The 16,800-nt window shown below is 61.5% G+C and overlaps 1 protein-coding gene across 2 annotated transcripts in view; it reads right to left on the bottom strand.

The window, feature by feature from the left end:
- Jph3 (junctophilin 3) overlaps positions 1 to 10,946 on the bottom strand; it is a 49,088-nt gene extending 38,142 nt beyond the window's left edge. The window contains exon 1 of one of the 2 annotated variants that reach the window (XM_005335438.5): positions 10,313 to 10,946. In XM_005335438.5, coding sequence (XP_005335495.1) covers positions 10,313 to 10,694 — 382 coding nt within the window. In that variant the 5' untranslated portion in view covers positions 10,695 to 10,946. The remainder of the gene's footprint in view (positions 1 to 10,312) is intronic. The other variant, XM_040279287.2, reaches the window with a different exon arrangement.
- Positions 10,947 to 16,800: the final 5,854 nt, after the last annotated feature.

The raw sequence follows: 16,800 nt of genomic DNA, 5'->3' as shown, positions 1-16,800 counted from the left end.
CAGTGCCCACTGTCCAGGCGGGAGAAGGCCCTGCCGAGTCAGTTCCAGGTCCCAGAGCCGGGGACCCAGCTTCCAGAGGCCCTCACAGCCCAAGGGGCCCTCCAGGGCTGGAGAGGCAGGCAGGGTGCCCGTGCTGGAGGACAGCCAGGGTCCAGCCCAGCCCCGGGGCTCGAGGGGCCTGCGGTGGGCCACCTGGGTGCTCGGGCTGCAGGCCAGTGGCTGCTTCTCTGCCCTCAGCGTCCCCCCAGGACGGGCACCAGGACTTCCCAGGGTCACTACACAGCTTCAAAGTCGAGACGGGAGCCCTCAGTGCGGCCTCCCCGCAGGAGACGGGGGCTCCGCACCCTCCACTCGGCCTCCTGGCCTCCTCCTGTCCCCCACCGACCCCGTCTCCCGGCTCTGCCTCCATCCTGCCTCTCCCAGGACTCACACGTCCCTCCCTTTGCCTCTCAGCTGACAGGACACTGCTCCTGTGAGGGCCTCACGTCACTGCCACCAAGCCACCTCCAGCCCCGAAAGAACCCTGACCTCTGCTGCGTTTCTGCTGCATTCTCCTGGGGTGCAGGTGATGTCCTCAGACCAGGCCCCGCAGCCGGGACGCAGCCCCCGACCGGAGATGGCCAGTCCTCGCCGCGCTGGCCAGTCCTCGCGCTGGCCACAACGTGGCTGGTTTGGTGCAGCCCGAGGGGGAAGGTCGAGGGTCTGCCCCCAGGCGCCTGGGTCCTGTCCCACCTCCATGGGGGACATGAAGGCCCCTCCTGCCACTGGGCTGCCCGTCCCTCCTTCCACCCACGCCTCGCTCGGCCAACTTCTCCCGCCACCCTCACCCAGTGTCACTCCTCAGGGGGCTTTCTCCAGGCCCCAGACACCCCAGCCTCTGGCCCCTACTCTGCCCTATCAGCACTGAACGGGGACAGGCACGGCCCCAGCCAGTCCAACCCCAAGCGGCCCTGGGCCCTATATTTACCAGGGTCCCAGACCCAGTTTGACGCGGACACACAGCTGGCGCTCAATAAAGCGCCCTTCTTCCCCGCCACCACGGCTCTCTGAACGCCAGCTGCGGCCTCCACAGAACTGAGCCGTGCAGCAGCGCACTGAGCCCGGCCTCCCTGTGAGCGGAGGGCAGGGAGCCCAGCTCTGTCCTGACACCCTCTGAGCACCTACTGTGTGCGCAGCCCCTGCCAGACAAGAAGGGCCCCAGCACAGCTGAGCTCAGTGCCCCGTGGCACTCACACGGCTCTGCCGCCTGCAGAGAACCCCGCGACTCAACGGTAAGACTGAACAGACGCTGTCCCCGTGGGAGCTGCCCATCTGAGGACACTCTGGCAAGGAAGGTGGCCGGGCCACTGCACACTGCAGGCGGGACCGGAAGGGCACAGCCGCTGAGCGAACACGGGTCCACGTCCCCACGGGGCCTGGCAGGTCCAGGGCCCCGAGGAGCAGAGGCTGCCAGGTGTTGGCCCAGCCACAGGCGGAATCCACCCGGATGTCCAGGGAGAGGACATCCGTCAGCACAGAAGGGGTGGTTCCAGACCCCCAGGGCTGCGGCCGCAGGACTCCGTCCCGTGAAGGGTCAAAGGGAGACCTCAGACACCCACATCCCGAGGGGCAGAGACGGGGAGCAGCTGTGGCACAGGGGTGACTCTCACGACCGACCCCTTCCTGCTGTGGGCCAGGCCAGGGACAGAAGGCCTCACACAGGCTGGGCAGGCGCTCCACCACTGAGCCACCCTCGCAGGCCTGAGCCGTGCATTTCAAAGGGACCTGTTTTACATGTGAATCACATTTTACTAAAGATGTCACCAAAAAATGTCACCAAGATACCAGGGGTCAGCTGTCCGGGTGTGGGCCTCACAGGCCACAACCAGCCCAGCCTCAGAGCCCCCGGGAGGGCTTCCTGGCCCCCCTCAGCACCAGGCCCTCCACCGAAACCCTCCTGGGTCTCCCTGCAGGAAGACCCCCGCCGCCTCCGCCTTGGGCACCCAGTTCTCATTTCCGGAAGCAGACTTGGCGGGAGACGGCGCTTCTCTGGGGCTGGGGGTCCCCAGGACGGCGGCAGCACAGCATCCGAGTGGCCCTCTGTGGATCCTACAGCAGCCCAGGTCAGGGGCTGGGAGTGCAGGGATCTGACCCGCCACCATGTGCTGTTGGTCCCGGGCTCCCCTCGCCCCACTGCCACTCCCTCCCTGGGGTCTGCGTCCTCCCTGGGAGAGGGCCACCTGAGAAGGGGCGGCCCCCGCGGGAGAGGGCGGCAACCAAGTCCACACTCACACGCAGGCCGCTGCGCTGGGCGGTGCAGGCGGGAGAAGGAGGCCCGACTGCGGGAGGCTGGCGGGCAGTGGGGTGCCCGGGTGCAGGCCGTGCAGGAGGGGCCAGGAGAGGTGCCTCACCCCAGGAATCTGGCTTCCCACCGAGCCGGACCTGGGCAGGGTCGGGCACTCGCGGAAAACGCAGGGTGCCACTGGGGGTCATGGAGGGGCCTCAAGGAGTCGAGCCCCCAGAAATGCACAGAGCATCCCAAGTCTGCAGGGACGTGCTCTCTCCTGGAAGAGAGGGAACAGCTCTGCAGAGGCTCCTTGAGCTCAGAGGACCCAGGTTCATTCGCTACCGGGCAGCAGCCCACCAGAGACCTCAAATTTCCTTTCTCTTTTTGGTCCCAGAGATTGAACCCAGAGGCATTAACCACTGAGCCACATCCCAGCCCTTTTGAGTTTTCATTTTGGGACAGGGTCTTACTAAGTTGCTTAGGGCCTCACTAAGTTGCTGAGGCTGGCTTTGAACCTGAATCCTCCTGTCTCAGCCTCCTTGAGCTGCTGGGGTTATAGGCAAGCGTCACCGTGCCTGGCTCAAATTGCTTTTCTTTTCCTTCTTTCTCTCTCTCTCTCTCTCTCTCTCTCTCTCTCTTTTTTTGATATATATTTTTGGCTTTGGTTTGGTGTACCAGGGATCGAACCCAGGGGAGCTTAACCACTGAGCCACCTCCCCAGTTCTTTCTATTTTTTATTTTGAGAAAGAGTCTCACTAAGTCGCTGAGGGACGTGCTAAGGTGCCAAGGCTGGTCTCTCACCTGCGATCCTCCTGCCTCAGCCTCTGGAGCCCCTGGAATTACAGGTGCTTGCCACCATGCTGGCCTTTTGGATTTTATTTTGGTACTGGGGATGGAGAGGAGGCTCTGCACATGCTAAGCGAGTGCTCTACCTCGGAGCCACACTCCAGCTCTTATAATCTAGTTATTTTCAGATGGGCCCTTGATAAGTTGCCCAGCCTGGCCCTGAACTGCCGTCCTCTGCCTCGGCCTCCCCAGTCTGGGATCACGGGCATGGCCACGACGCTCTGCAAAGACTCTGTGTGCATGTGTGGTGCCGGGGACTCGGCGCTGACCTCCGCTCAGCCAGGCGAGCCTCCACCACTGAGCTCCACCGCGGTCCTCCTGACTCCAGGATCTCCTGAGCGCACCCCAGGGACGCACACCTGGGGTTCACGTCAACGTCATCGGACATTTTTTGTGAAGGAAGTGCTGTGTCCACCGCATGAGTCACTTTTAAAACTCCACCGAAAGCAACGACTCTTGGCCCCATCACCTTTATCAAATCCTGGGACTGGGACACCACCTCTCTGCGTCTGGCTTCAGAGGTCCTGGACGGACCCCAGGGCTGAGGGCGCCAATGTGCAGAAACCACGCCCAGAAACAGAGGTCCTCCGTGTGCACTGGACCTCCGCCTCACCAGGAGAGTCAGAAAAGAACCCAGCTCCTGGCTGCACCTGGACCACCTCAGTCAGTACCTGTAGGTGGGCCCAGGGTGAGCACCACCTCTGTGTGGCCAAGACCAACACTAGCATGCTGTCACAGACCTGTCCCCAACCACTGGGCAGCTCAGGGGCACGCAGTGGCGCCTGCCCTGGAGCCCGGGATTCTGCACCCTTGACTGCCCCCCAAGGGCCATGGGTGGTGACTCCCACACGCAGCTGGCATTGGGAGGCACTGGCCAAGAGCCAGGGTGCTGAAGGTGGGGTACCCAGGCCAGCAGCAGCAGCAGCACCTGAAACATGCAAAAATACAAATTTGAGGGTGACATCCCAGGCCCAGAAAGTCAGAGGCAGGTCCGCAATCGGTGTCCTGACGCTCACTCACCTCCCGGCAGCTGATACACACTCAAGTGTGACAAGCACTGGCCTAGGTAATGACCACGGTGGGCGCTCCACCTGCCCAAGCCCTGCATGGCGCCGTGGCAGAGGCCAGGAGAGTCTGCCCCAGGGAGCCTCCCAGTGAACACCCGCGGCGGCGTTCCTGGGCAGGTTTTAGTGCTCCATCACAGACGCCAGAAAACAGGCAGAGAGCAAAGGCCTCCAAGAGGTCAGCGGCCCCGGCCTGGGGATGACCGTCACCATGCCCATCCTTCCAGACTGGACTTGGGCTTCCCCTGCCCTGGGCACGGCTGCTGCTCCTGCAGGACAGGCAGAGCTCTGCCCTGTGGAGCGTCCTACGGATCCTCAAAGTCCAGCAAGGAGACCCCTCGCCACTTAGGAAGTCACAACTCCTGGTTCTGGTATCTGTCTCCTCTTTCCCCATCAATGGTCGCAGCCAGCCAGGGACCATGCGCCACCGAGCTCAGCCAGGAGGACTCTGAGTCCCAGGAGGACTCTCGGCTGGGCCCAGGTTCCCCAGCTGTGTGACCTGAACCCAGGAGGACTCTGGAGCCCTTCTTGGATGCCTGGACACACCACATGGAGGACAGGGGAGAGGACATGGTGGGCGGCAGGCCACCTGTGCACCTGCACAGAAGGCCACTCACTCAGCAGCATCAGAAGCCCCCCTCCCTCGACCACTGCCCACACCAGGAGCGCATGGCCGCAGCCCTCGCTGCTGGGCCGGCCCTGTGCAGAACACGGGGTCTCTCACGGGCAACCACAGAGCCCACGACAAAACAGGGACTTCACGAGAGTGCCAAAGAGAGGCCGTGACATCGATTTCACGGAGACCTGGACGTGTGCAGTGACGGTGGTGAGAGAAGTGGCCAGATACGGCCACGTCCACTTGCATGTCCACCCGCTCCACAAATCCCGTGAGTGACCGCTCTGTGCTAGCTCCACATCAGTAGCTGGTCTCACAGCAGGGACCAGCCCCACACACGCCCCCTGCATGCCATGTTCTCTCCAGGCCACGGCTGTCCAACGGGCCCTTCTGGAATGATGGAAGGGGTCAGTGTCTGTGATGCCCAGTGTGGCAGCACTCACCACAGAGGCTCCCGAGCACCTGAAATGTGGCCAATGAGCCGCCTCCTTAAACTTCACTTTAATCAATTTGAATTTAAACTCACAGCCCCGTGTGGCTGGGGGCGCGTGCTGAAGGGGCCTCTGTGACTGATGGGCACTGGTGCTGAGCGGGGAGCCATGCCCTCTCTCTGGCGGCCTCCCCGGCCAGCCGGGCACCTGCTTCACCTGCTTCACCGCAGGGCCCTGCACACACCTGCGGAGGCGAGGCGGCCCAGGGCCCTGGAGGGCCTTAAGCCCCCAAGCTGGCGGCCGCGACACTCCCTCAGTCCACCAGGAGGTGGCGGCACCTGGCAGGCGCTCCGCCCCCTCAGAACAGACTGACAGTCGGGGACACAGGCAAATTCCTTGGAACGGAACCCACACGCGGACAGAGCAGGGCTGGGCACACTTCTGAGCCCGCCCGCGGGAAGTCCTGGCCAGGTGGTCCTCAGCGAGGAGTGCCCAGGGTCCAGGTGGTCCCCAGTGAGGACGTCCAGGCTCCAGGAGGTCACCTGCAGAGAACCCCACGGCGCAGGCCCGGAACGGCGCTCTCCAAGGTCCTGAAGATCCCGCCGCCGCTGCACCAGAGCCCCGAGGCGGTGGCCTCTCCCACCAGGACCCTGCGCCCTGGGCAAAGCGACCCACGAGGGTCTACCGTGGACACTCCGCAGGCGTCCCTCCCAGCACTCACAGACCTGGACGTACTTGTCATTTAAAGGCACAAAAGTTCCACAAAAATCACGAGCTCGAGGCGGATGGCTGTTTAGACTCGGGAACTGAGGAAGGCAAGGCCCCAGCCTCCCAGGTCTCCCTCTCCCCAGCCCCGAGAGCACCCGGCTGGGGCCCGCTCCTGCCTCCTGCCACCCTGCAGGCTGGCATCAGCCGGGACTCCCACCAGCACCCTGCCACTCAGTGCCTCTGGGTCTCGGCGGGCCCCTGCAGAGGAGCTGGTAGAGGGCGCTGCTCACCAAACCCCCTTCCCAGCCGTGAGGGAGGTCACCTGGTCACCTTCCCCCGTCGCCACGGAGCCCCTCAACACCCCACCCGTGGCCGAAAGAGCATCACTGAGAACCGCCGTCCCCCAGCCTGCGGGAGGGCTCTGGTGCTCTGCTCTGGGACGAGCATCTACTGGTGCAGTGTCTGGGTCCAGGGGACGCTTCCTCCTGACTGGGGTGTCTGGACTTCAACAAGCACCAATGCTGCACCAGTGGGCAGTCCATGTTGGGTGGAGGAGAGGCTCTGTCCACAGGCACTAGCCGCGTGCGGAGTTTCCCACGGGAGCGAGGCGTGCCACCCGGGAGCCAACGGAACTCCCCGGGCAGGCTGCAGGGAGCAGAGCACGGGGTGAGGGTGCAGCCACGGGGAGGGGGCACATGGCCGCTGGGGGCGGGGTGGGGACTGTGGCAGGTGTGTTGTGCGCGTGTGTGCGCAGGCGCCTGGGTGGCTCGTCGGGCTGTGGGTGGGTGTGATTTGTGTGGGTGAGGAGTCTGGGCCAGGGAGCGGCCCTGCGCAGGAGGGCGAGAGGCCGGGTGTGAGTGACTCATACCTTTCAGGATGTGGGCGGGATTATCAGAGGGGGTGACTTTTAGTCCCAGGGTTCTGCGTCCACAGCGCCCAGGAGGCACATCTACCTGCACAGAAAGCACAGCATCCGGCCAGCGGGGAGGCACGGGGGACTCAGGGCCCCAGGGACAGGTGGGGTGGCCGGCCTGCACTTGGGCACTGCTCCCAGAGGGAAGGAGAGATGGGAAAGAACAAGGATTCCACACGAGCAAGTGGACAGAGGTGGCCTGAGCCACCCTGAGCGTGGACCCGGCCCTCCCTCCCCCACATTCCTCACTGCGCCAGCTCCCCAGCCAGGATGGGACCTGCGGGGTCACCTCTGCAGGTGTGGAGCCGGGAGCCCGACACAGCACAGGCACTGCAGCCCGCTCACGTGTGCACGGGCACCCCATCACGCCTGGCCAGTGGCTCTAGTGGCCATCACAGTGGCACCAAGGACGGCCCACAACAGGCGCCTGCTGCATTCCTGCAGGTCCTCCTGCACACAAACGGCCACTCCTGGCCACTCACAGCTCTGTCACCAGCCCTCTGCAAACCGAGGAAACTAGCTCAGAGAGGTTAAGTGACTTGCCTAAGGCCACAGCACAGAGCTCCAGCAGGGTAAGGCTCCAAGGCCAGGTGGCAGATTCTGCGGGAGCGTGTGCCCTGCCGCCCAGGCTGAGCACACCACGCAGGCAGGCGGTGGGAGCTGCTCGGCTCACTCAAGAGCAGCGCCTGCCTGAGCCGGGGGAGGGTGAGCCGGGGGAGGAGCTGGCACAAGTGTCCCCAGCTGAAGCGCAGTCCACACCAGCCCCAGCTCCATGTGGGAGACGTTCGCCACTGCTGCATTCTCCATGAGGCCGCGTTTCCCCAAGTCAGCACTGGAGCTGGGCTAAAGTTCGGGAGCTCTGCAGTTGCTGCCCCCAAATTCCCACATCCTGGACAAAAGCCAAGTGGACTGGCGGTGGGACCTTCCCTCCTGAAGGCTCCGTCTGCCCTGACACAGGAGGGAGAAGGCGGCAAGACCCCTGCCCTACTCTGGCAGGTGACCACACCCCACTGTGGACACAAACAGGCATGCAAGTCCTGAGTGGTCACTCCATTCCCGTGAGAAGCTGGGACTACATTCAGAGAACTAGCCCCAGATGCCTGAGCCTGGTCATCCCTGGGCAGAGGGTCAACTCAATGTTCCCTCCTGCTAGGTGGCCAGCCAAGAGGGAGGACCATCCCTGAAGCTGGCACCTGTGCTCCCGCCTCAGAGCGCCTACAGGAGACCCAAGGACCACAGTCCCTTGAGACAAGGTGGACATGCCCGGCAGCTGGCAGGCAGGTGGGGTGGGAACAAGGGGGCGTGGCCCCAGACGAACAGAGCCTCTGCTGCCCCAGACTGGAACCCAGGACTCCAGCTAGTGTGGACAGCCTGGCTCACTGGCTTGGCCTGTACAATGGGCAGGACAAAGCAGGCACACAGGAAGCACTCTGGGGACTGGCTGGGCGCAAGGCTGGAAAGCCCAAGGAGGTGGCCCCGAGAACCTGCCCACATCAACCTGGAAGGGACGAGCTCACAGCCAGCCCACAGATGCTCCCTCCCCGCAGAATCGCCAGGGAGTCTCCACTCTTCTCCCCAAACAGAAGCTCCCTGAGGGCAGGGATGCCAGCCGCTGGCTTACTGCTGTGTTCCCACAGCCCGGAGCACCTGGTCACAGCAAGTGCCCAAGAGGTATTTGTTCAACGAGGGAAAGAATTCCTCAGGCCACCGGAGCTGCTCCAGGCCTGGGGGCATGACTTCACCACAGGAAATTCCTACCAGCGTCACAGGCCAGGAGAGGCCAAGGCCTCCTCCCACCTGCCCAGTGCACCTGGCCGGCCCCAGGACACGGAGCACACTCTGGAGCAGTCACCACTCACTGGAGCCCCTCTGGAGGACAGTTTTGCAGAGCAGTCCAGCCGGAGCCCTGGGGGCGACAACTGCCCTGGGCTCCCCCAGAGCCCAGCTGGGAGCGCCAGGCTGCCTGCCTGCCTGCCTGCCTGCCTGCCTCTGCCACCCACAACTGCTGCCAGGCCTGCGTGTGCAAGCGCGCGCACGCACACGCACACACACACACAGGCCCACGCCTGGCTCCGAAGCCTGGCTCTGAAGCAGGGCTGCCCGTTCCCTCCTGGCCCTCAGGCCCAGGGGCCGTGGGGCTCCATGAAAACAAGAGCGCGGGCCTCCTGGGACCGGGCTGGGCCTGGAGCCGGCAGGCGGGAGCATTATATAATTAACTGCCCAGACTCCGCCTCCTCTTTGGGTAATAACGAGCCCTGCCTTTCAGTTGCATAAGCCAAAATAATAATTACTCTCCAGCCCTCCATCACTCCTGGATGAGGAGGAGCGAGCTCTGGGCTTCCTGCAGGAGACTCGGGCACAGGCAGGCAGGGCGAGCACACAGACGCTCACGCTCATGATTTTATCCCCAGCAGAAGCACAAGTCATTGCTGCGCCTCACTCCCTTCCCAGGCATCCAGGCCTGCAAAACAGCAGAGAGGCCCTGAGGGAGGCGGGAGCCACCTCGGGGCAAGAGCTCCCAGTGGGGGAGGGGCCCGCCTGGGTTTGGGTCTGGCTTCTGAGACCAGTCGCTATGGCTCCCTGCTTCTCAGAGGCATGGAGTTGTGGGTACTGGAGAGTCCAGGCAAGAGGGCAGCTGCCAAGCCAGCCAAGGCTTCTGCACAGAAACCATCTTACAGGCAGTTCACTGGCTTCCGGCACCTGGCTCTGTCCGGGATGTGGTGGCATCTTAGAATGAAGACCCAGAGCCATCCCCCAACTAACGGTAAAAATGGTTCAGCCACTGAAAGGAGAGATTCCTGGGCTCTCGCTAAGCAGATGGCCTCCCTCCTCCCTCCAGCAGCCTGCTTCGACAGCGCTAGCCCGCGTCCAACCACCTAGAAGTTTACTGCCTGGCTGTTTTGGTTGGGGTTGGCATCCCCCCCTCTCGCGCTCCCAGCCTCCCTCTCCGTTGGCTAGGGTTGATTCAGGACTGAGGGAGGGCCTGGGCACCGCAGGAAAACAAGCAGAGAAGCTGGTACCTGGCTCCAGCCACACCAGGGGGGCGACCGTGTTGGAGGAGAGTGGGCCCTCTCCACCACCCCCTCCGCCCCTAGTGGGTCCCAGAGGTGGCCACCGGCCCAGCCTGGCCTTGCCAGCAGGTCTCTGGCCTGCTCTTGGGTGATGCGCTCATCCACTACTCAGGCAGCAGCCCTCAGCCTGGCTCTGCTGCTGGAGAGCCCCCGACACCCTGGAGTTGGCACCCTGACACCCTGGAGTTGGCACCCCGGCGCTGCCCCCCACCAGGCCTGGGGCAACCTGTAGCCAGGGCCACTGAGGCCTCCAGAGAACCCAAGAAATGCCCTGAGCGCCCACAGTCCAAGGGGAGGGAGAGGCTCAACTTCCCCGGAGATAAACAGAGGGGGGATTGGGGAGGGTCCCTCCTCCGACCCGACCCACCCGGCCCCATCCCGACCCGCGGGCACCTACCTCCATCCGAGTAGGTCTCCGTGCCATAGCCGTCCTGCAGCCCGTTGCTCCAGGTCCCTTCGTATTTGGCCCCGTTGCCCGTGCACTCCCGCACCCCGTAGCGCCCCTTAAATCCGTGCGTCCACTCGCCCTTGTACACCCACTTCCCCTTGCTCTCCAGGCCGATGCCGTGGCGCTTGCCCTGCGCCCAAGTGCCCTGGTACGTGTTGCCGCTGGGCCAGGTGTAGACGCCCAGCACCTCGAAGCCGTGGCTCCACGAGCCGGTGTATTCGCCTTGGCCCTTGGGGCCGGTGCAGACGCCATGGCCGTGCGCCTTGCCGTCCTCCCAGCCTCCGCAGTAGGACCCTCCATCGTCAAAATTAAACCTACCCCCACTGGACATGCATGTAACGCGGCTCGCGAATCCCGCAGGCGGTGAAAAAAACAAGGTGAGCGACGAGCCGGAGTCTTGGTTGGCTGCTGGCTTTTTGTTTTGATTCGCTTTTCGGGGAGCAATGGAGAAGGCAGCGCGGCGCGGCCGGCGCGGCGACTCGAGTCAACGGGGGCGAGTGCTCATTTTCCGCGGCGCCGCGGAGCCTGACCAGCGTCTCGCGCTCCCGCTGGAGACAGGACCGGAGGGGCGGGGGAGGGGAGGGGAGCGGGCGCGGGGGGGCCGCGGGCGGCGGCGGCCCGGCTCCACCTCGGCGCGAGCCCCTCGCCGCGCCCGCCCGCGCTCAGCCCCGGGCCGCAGCCCCCCGCCCGCCCCTGCCGCGCTGCGGGCGCCCGAGGGCGGCGGCGGGGCCCGCGGGCGGCGGCGCGGGCGGCTGCACCATCGCGGGCCGCGGGCCGCCGGGCGGCGGCGGCAGCAGCAATGCGGCGGGTCCCGGGCGGCGGCGGCGTGCGCGCCCGCCCGGCCCCGCCCCGCGCCCCCTCCCGCGGCCCGCGGCCGCCGCCCGAGCGGGGGTCCCGCGCGGCGCCCCGGCCCCCGGCCCCGGCCTGCGTGCGGAGGGCGGCGACCGCGTGACGGGAAGGCGCCCTGGGCCACCGCCCGAGCCGGCGCAGCGGGCCCTGCCACCGCCAGGCGCCCGAGCCCGGCCCGCGTGGGTGCCGCGATCCGCCACTCGGACCCGCAAGGCTCGCGGCGAACCACAGGTGGCTTTAGCCCGTGGCCAACAATCCTGCCCTTTTCCTTCCAGCCGCTGCGGTCCCGTGTAGGCGAGGGGCGCGCGATGACCTCCAGAAAACTGCACTTGGTGGGCTCCTTCCCCCCACGAGTTAGGGAAAGTCGGGCCACACGCACAGTTTTGGAGCAGAATCACCCAAATCCCGTGCGCCCTTGCCACAGGTACCCCCCACCCCAGGGCCGAGCGCTTAGGGAGGCTCCCTGGGTCTCCACTCTGGCTCTCTCCACTGGCTCTCCACTGGCTCCCCCCACCGAGAGATGGTGCCTGATTTCTGGATCTGAGCTTCCTGGGGCGGATTTCACGCGCATTTCCTGGACCATGAATTCGCAGGCAGCAGCCCAGGTCCCCAGCTCTGCTAGTAAGGGCAAGGCAAATGGCAGCGGTGGGTGCAGTGGGTTGCAGAAGCAGAGGCGCTAAGGTTGGGCAGCCTCGGGTGAGCCAGGCCAACCAGGGCTCCCTGACCAGGCAGTGGACCCTGAGACCCAGAGCAGGAGAGGAGGCTGTTCCAAGCCTCTTTAGCCAGGGACCCTGCACCCAGCTTCCCAATGGGGGGCATCACCTTTGGTTAAGAAGCTTTGGAGAAAACCAGCCCCTAGACTTCCACCTCAGCCTCTAGTCCTGGCACAGAGCCCCTCCCTAAAGACCACCAGGCAGGCGGGGACAGGGCCTCCCTCCCTGGCTGGGGCTGTGTGAGGAGCACTCTCTTCTGCCATTTATGCACTTTCTAGCTGGCTCTTCTGGTTCTCAGGAGTTCCTCTAAGTGCTGGTAGGCAGTCATGTTGGGTCCTGTGCCCTTGGATCTTATTGGAAGTGACCAGACTGCTCCCCAGTCCACCCAGAACCTTTTACCTCTCACCCACGGTGTAACTGTCCATTTCTGCACTTTAACTGGCTAACGTTGGAGATGATCTCTTATTTTGTTTCAGCTTACTTTATCTAAATGGGTATGGAATAGTATTTCAGGGCTGTTTGGTACTAATTAAAAATTATATGTTGTGACTATGTGGGCAACAGGCTAAATACTTGTCCTAGCAAAATTTAAGTTTGAGTCCTGATCTCAGGGCCCTCCAGCTGTGTGGCTTTGGACAGTCACTTAACATCTCTGAGCTCAGTTTTCTTGTCTATAAAATGGTGATAACACGGATTCCCTCAGGGCTGCCTGACAATTCAAGGAGCAGGCTATGGGCACCTAGGAAGCCTTGGGGAGCAGGGTGCTGTTGTTGCTAGTAGGTGGAGGATTCCTCCAGCGGTGCCCAGCCTCAGCCTGCTCCCCAGGCCCCGTTGAGATAAACGCTTCCATCTTTCTCAGTTCACTCTGCATTTCCTTCCTTCCATTTCATCTCCAACCTTTTTTGCTGATGCGACAGCCTTTCCTCACACAGCCGTGGACTGCAACTGAGATCCCGGTGAGAAGTGGCGACCAGTTCCAAGCAAGTACTGGCCAGCGCCTTCCACCCATGGACCGTGTGCACGCTCCCCGCTTGCAGTCCCCATCCCGCTCCACCTCCAAAGACCCTCCCTCATCCCCTCTGGTCAGAGGAACCCCAGCGTGGTGGGCTCCCTTCTCTGGAATGCAGATCTGAGAGGCACTTGTGCAATCAGGAAATCGTTCTCTGGAGAACAGGGCTGGCAGCATTGATCTCATTCTGGAGGAGACTCTCAGGGCAGTAAACACAGAACCACCCAGCAACCGGAAAACAGTCAGGAGCAAGAAAAACCTCGCCCCACGCAGGGCTCCACGGGCTCCGAGCCTGGGCCCGGTGACGGCCGGGCAGCAGCACCTCACACAGGTGATGGGGACTACTGTCTCCTTTCCTAGGCCCAGAGGGACCCACCTGACTGGGAAAAGGGCCCCTTTCCAGCAGTGGATGGCCATGCAGAGGACGGACGGACGCTAGCTGCCAGGGTCCCAACCGCACCTCTCTGGCCTCAGCTTTCTGGCCGCAACTCCAGTCACCCAAGGCCTTCCTGTCTGCACTGTCTACCACGAGGAAGCGGACTCCAGGCAGGACCTCCTGCAGTGTGGTGTTGACCCTCATTCCACCACCAGGTGAATCTGGGCTGGCTGTGAGGGCAGAGGTGGCACAGTGTGACTTCAAATGATAACTCATGAGCAGTGACAGCCTCTATCTCGTGCTCCTGGACACTTGAACTTAGAAGAGTCCGTGGTGAAAGGAAGCCCAAGCAGCCACGGACAGGCCCACAGGGAGAGAGGGCAGCTCCAGCCCACAACTGGATGCACCAAGTGTGGGCACTGCCTGGGGCAGTCCTCCAGCCCCGGCCAGCACTCCAGCTAAGTCACGAAGCAGCCCCCACCACACCTGTCACAATTGAAGTTTCTGAACAAAATAAATGTTTGTTGTTGCTGTAAGCCAGGGATCACAAACTGCAGCCTGTTCAGCAGATCTGGCCCTGCCTGTCTGTACCAGTGAAGCTTGGCTGGAGCGTGGCTAAGCCTTCTCATGGCTGTGGTCTCACTCTGACAGCAGAGTGACCGTTGAGTGGGGCCAATCACTTACGCACTTACCTCTTGCTCTTTTCGGAGAGCATTTGGAAGCCCTGTGTGCTGGTCTGCAAGGGCTGCCGCAGCAACTCCACAAAGCAGGGTTTAGACGGCAGACATTCACTGCCCACGGTTCTGGGGCCTGGAAGTCCAGGTCAGCGTCCCAGCTGGCTGGGTTTCTGGTAAGCACCCTTCTCCTGGCTGGCAGATGCATCAGGACCAAGTCTCCCCTCCTGGCCCCTCAGCCTCTCCTCTGCCAGGCTGCCTTAGGTCTCTGTCCTCCAGGACCGGCTCTCTCTGCTCCACCACTGTGTGCTCTCTCCATCCTGACTGTCCCTTGCCTGATTCCTGACTCCTGGAAGAGGCTCGGCTGGGGTCAGCTGGGGCCAGGCCTCCACTCCTGGTGAAGCCAGCTGTGGTCCAGGCGTGGGGTCCCACTGTGACAGCAGGACAGCGGGAGGAAGACAGGATCGGCTTTTCTAGTGCAAGGAGAGGAAGCTCACTCTGAGCCAAGAGTCAGGACGTGTGTTCTGTCGATGGGACAGATGGTTTGAAACTGAGAGTGAAAAAGCTTTGGGAAAATGGGAGGCTGATTTCACTTCTTACTTAGCGAGAACTAGAACCTTCCAGAATCCCAGAGAGCACTGCCATCAGGCATTCAATTTCAAGATGAAGATGGTGAAAAGAGAAGTGGAGGGAGGGAGGGAGGGAGGAAGAGGAAGATAATGTAGAAGAGATTTGGATGGGTGAACAAGAAGGAAAGGCTGTGATGGTGGTGAAGGGAATGGCAATGATGGTGACGATGATGACGGTTGTGATGATGGTGATGGTGATGGTGGTGACAGTGGTGAAGTGATGGTGACGGTGATGACAGATGTGATGATGGTCATGGTGATGGTGATGATGGTGATGGTGGTGAAGATGATGGTGATGGTAATGACAGATGTGATGATGGCCATGGTCATGTCATGGTGATGATGATGATGAGATGGTGATGGTGATGATGAGATGGTGATGGTGGTGATGGTGGAGGTTATGAGATGGTGGTGATGATGGTGATGGTAATGGTGATGGTGGTGATGGTGATGGTGATGGTGGTGATGATGAGATGGTGGTGATGGTGATGATGGTGATGATGATAGTGATGGTGGTGATGGTGGTGATGGTGGTGATGGTGATATTAATGGTGGTGGTGGTGATGGTGATGGTGATGGTGATGATGGTGATGGTGATGGTGGTGGTGGTGATGGTGATGATGGTGATGGTGATGGTGATGGTGGTGATGATGGTAATGGTGATGGTGATGGTGGTGATGGTGGTGATGGTGGTAATGGTGATATTAATGGTGGTGATGGTGATGGTGATGGTGATGGTGGTGATGGTGGTAATGGTGATGGTGATGATGGCAGTGATAATAAGGAAGGTGAAATGGTGATAATCATGACAATGATACAATGATGGTGATGACAACGACGACAATGGTAAAGAATCATGTCTATGTGCTGGCTGGACTGAGCACTTAACACTTATTATCCTACTTAATCCTAAAACAACTTTATGAGAGGTATTATTATTATCATTGTTTTAAAAAATAGAAAATTGGACTGGGGATGTGGCTCAAGCGGTAGCGCGCTCGCCTGGTATGCGTGCGGCCTGGGTTCGATCCCCAGCACCACATACAAAACAAAGATGTTGTGTTCACCGATAAAAAAAAAATAGAAAACTGAGGCTTAGACAGGTCAAGTCACTTGCTCAAGGTGGAAATGCGCAGGCAGTTAAGTCTAAAGCACAAGTTTTAAAAACATGTTTTAGTGGTAGGTAAACACAATACCTTTATTTTATTTTATGTGCTGCTGAGGATCGAACCAGTGCCTCACGCAGGCCAGGTGAGCGCTGTGCCACTGACCCCAGCCTCAGCCAAGGTCAGAGCACATTTCTGCAGCCACTGTACTCTTCTGTCTCAAGTGTGTAGATGCCCCCTTCTGCCTTAGCTTTTTCGTTGCTGTGACTCAAGGATGGGACCACAACAACAGTTGGGAGGAAGGTTTATTTGAGGGCTCTCAGTTCAGAGGTCTTAGTCCACAGAAGGCCAGCTCCATTCCTCAGAGCTTGAGGTGAGGCTGAGCATCCTGGCCGGACAGTGTGGTGGAGGGAGCAGCTCACAGCATGGAGATCCGGGCGCAGGAGAGACTCCACTCTCCAGATACAAATATGTACCCAAAGACACGCCCACTGCCCCTCCTCCAGCCACACCCACCATGCAGTCACCACCAGCTGATCCCTGGCAGGGGTTAATCACTGACTGGTGACACTGTCACCAGCCCTTGTTTCTCCCCTGGACCGTCTTGCAGGGTCTCACGTGGGAGCTGGGGGACACCTCCCAGCTGAACCCTAACACCTTCCTAGGAAGTTCGAGCCGCTGTCTGTGGTCAAGCTGCACATTTGTCCAAATAGTGAGTCACTATATGGTGAATGTCCACGTCATGACCACCGAGTCGGGAATCAAGTGTTGTCTGCATCCCAGACCCGCCGAGCCTCCCACCCACAGCCTCCTCCTCCCAGGGGAACAGTTCTCCTGCCGGTGGCTGTGCAGCCTGGGCACCGTGGTTAGCCGCACTGTTTCTGAACATGACGTAACCAGAATCGTCCATTATGAATGGTCTTCTGTCCAGCAACGCGACTGAGACCCTTCTCTGTGGGTTCGCTCACTCTCTTCGCTGTGTGGTCTTCCGTTGGCACGTTCGTGCCAAACATCACTCTCCATGCCACTGCAAGGTGACATCTGTGGCTGGGTCACCCTCCACCACCACAGGGAACACCTG

Source organism: Ictidomys tridecemlineatus, chromosome 15, assembly GCF_052094955.1.
Source record: "Ictidomys tridecemlineatus isolate mIctTri1 chromosome 15, mIctTri1.hap1, whole genome shotgun sequence".
NCBI classification, from domain to species: domain Eukaryota; kingdom Metazoa; phylum Chordata; class Mammalia; order Rodentia; family Sciuridae; genus Ictidomys; species Ictidomys tridecemlineatus.
This window is presented reverse-complemented; position numbering and strand designations above follow the sequence as displayed.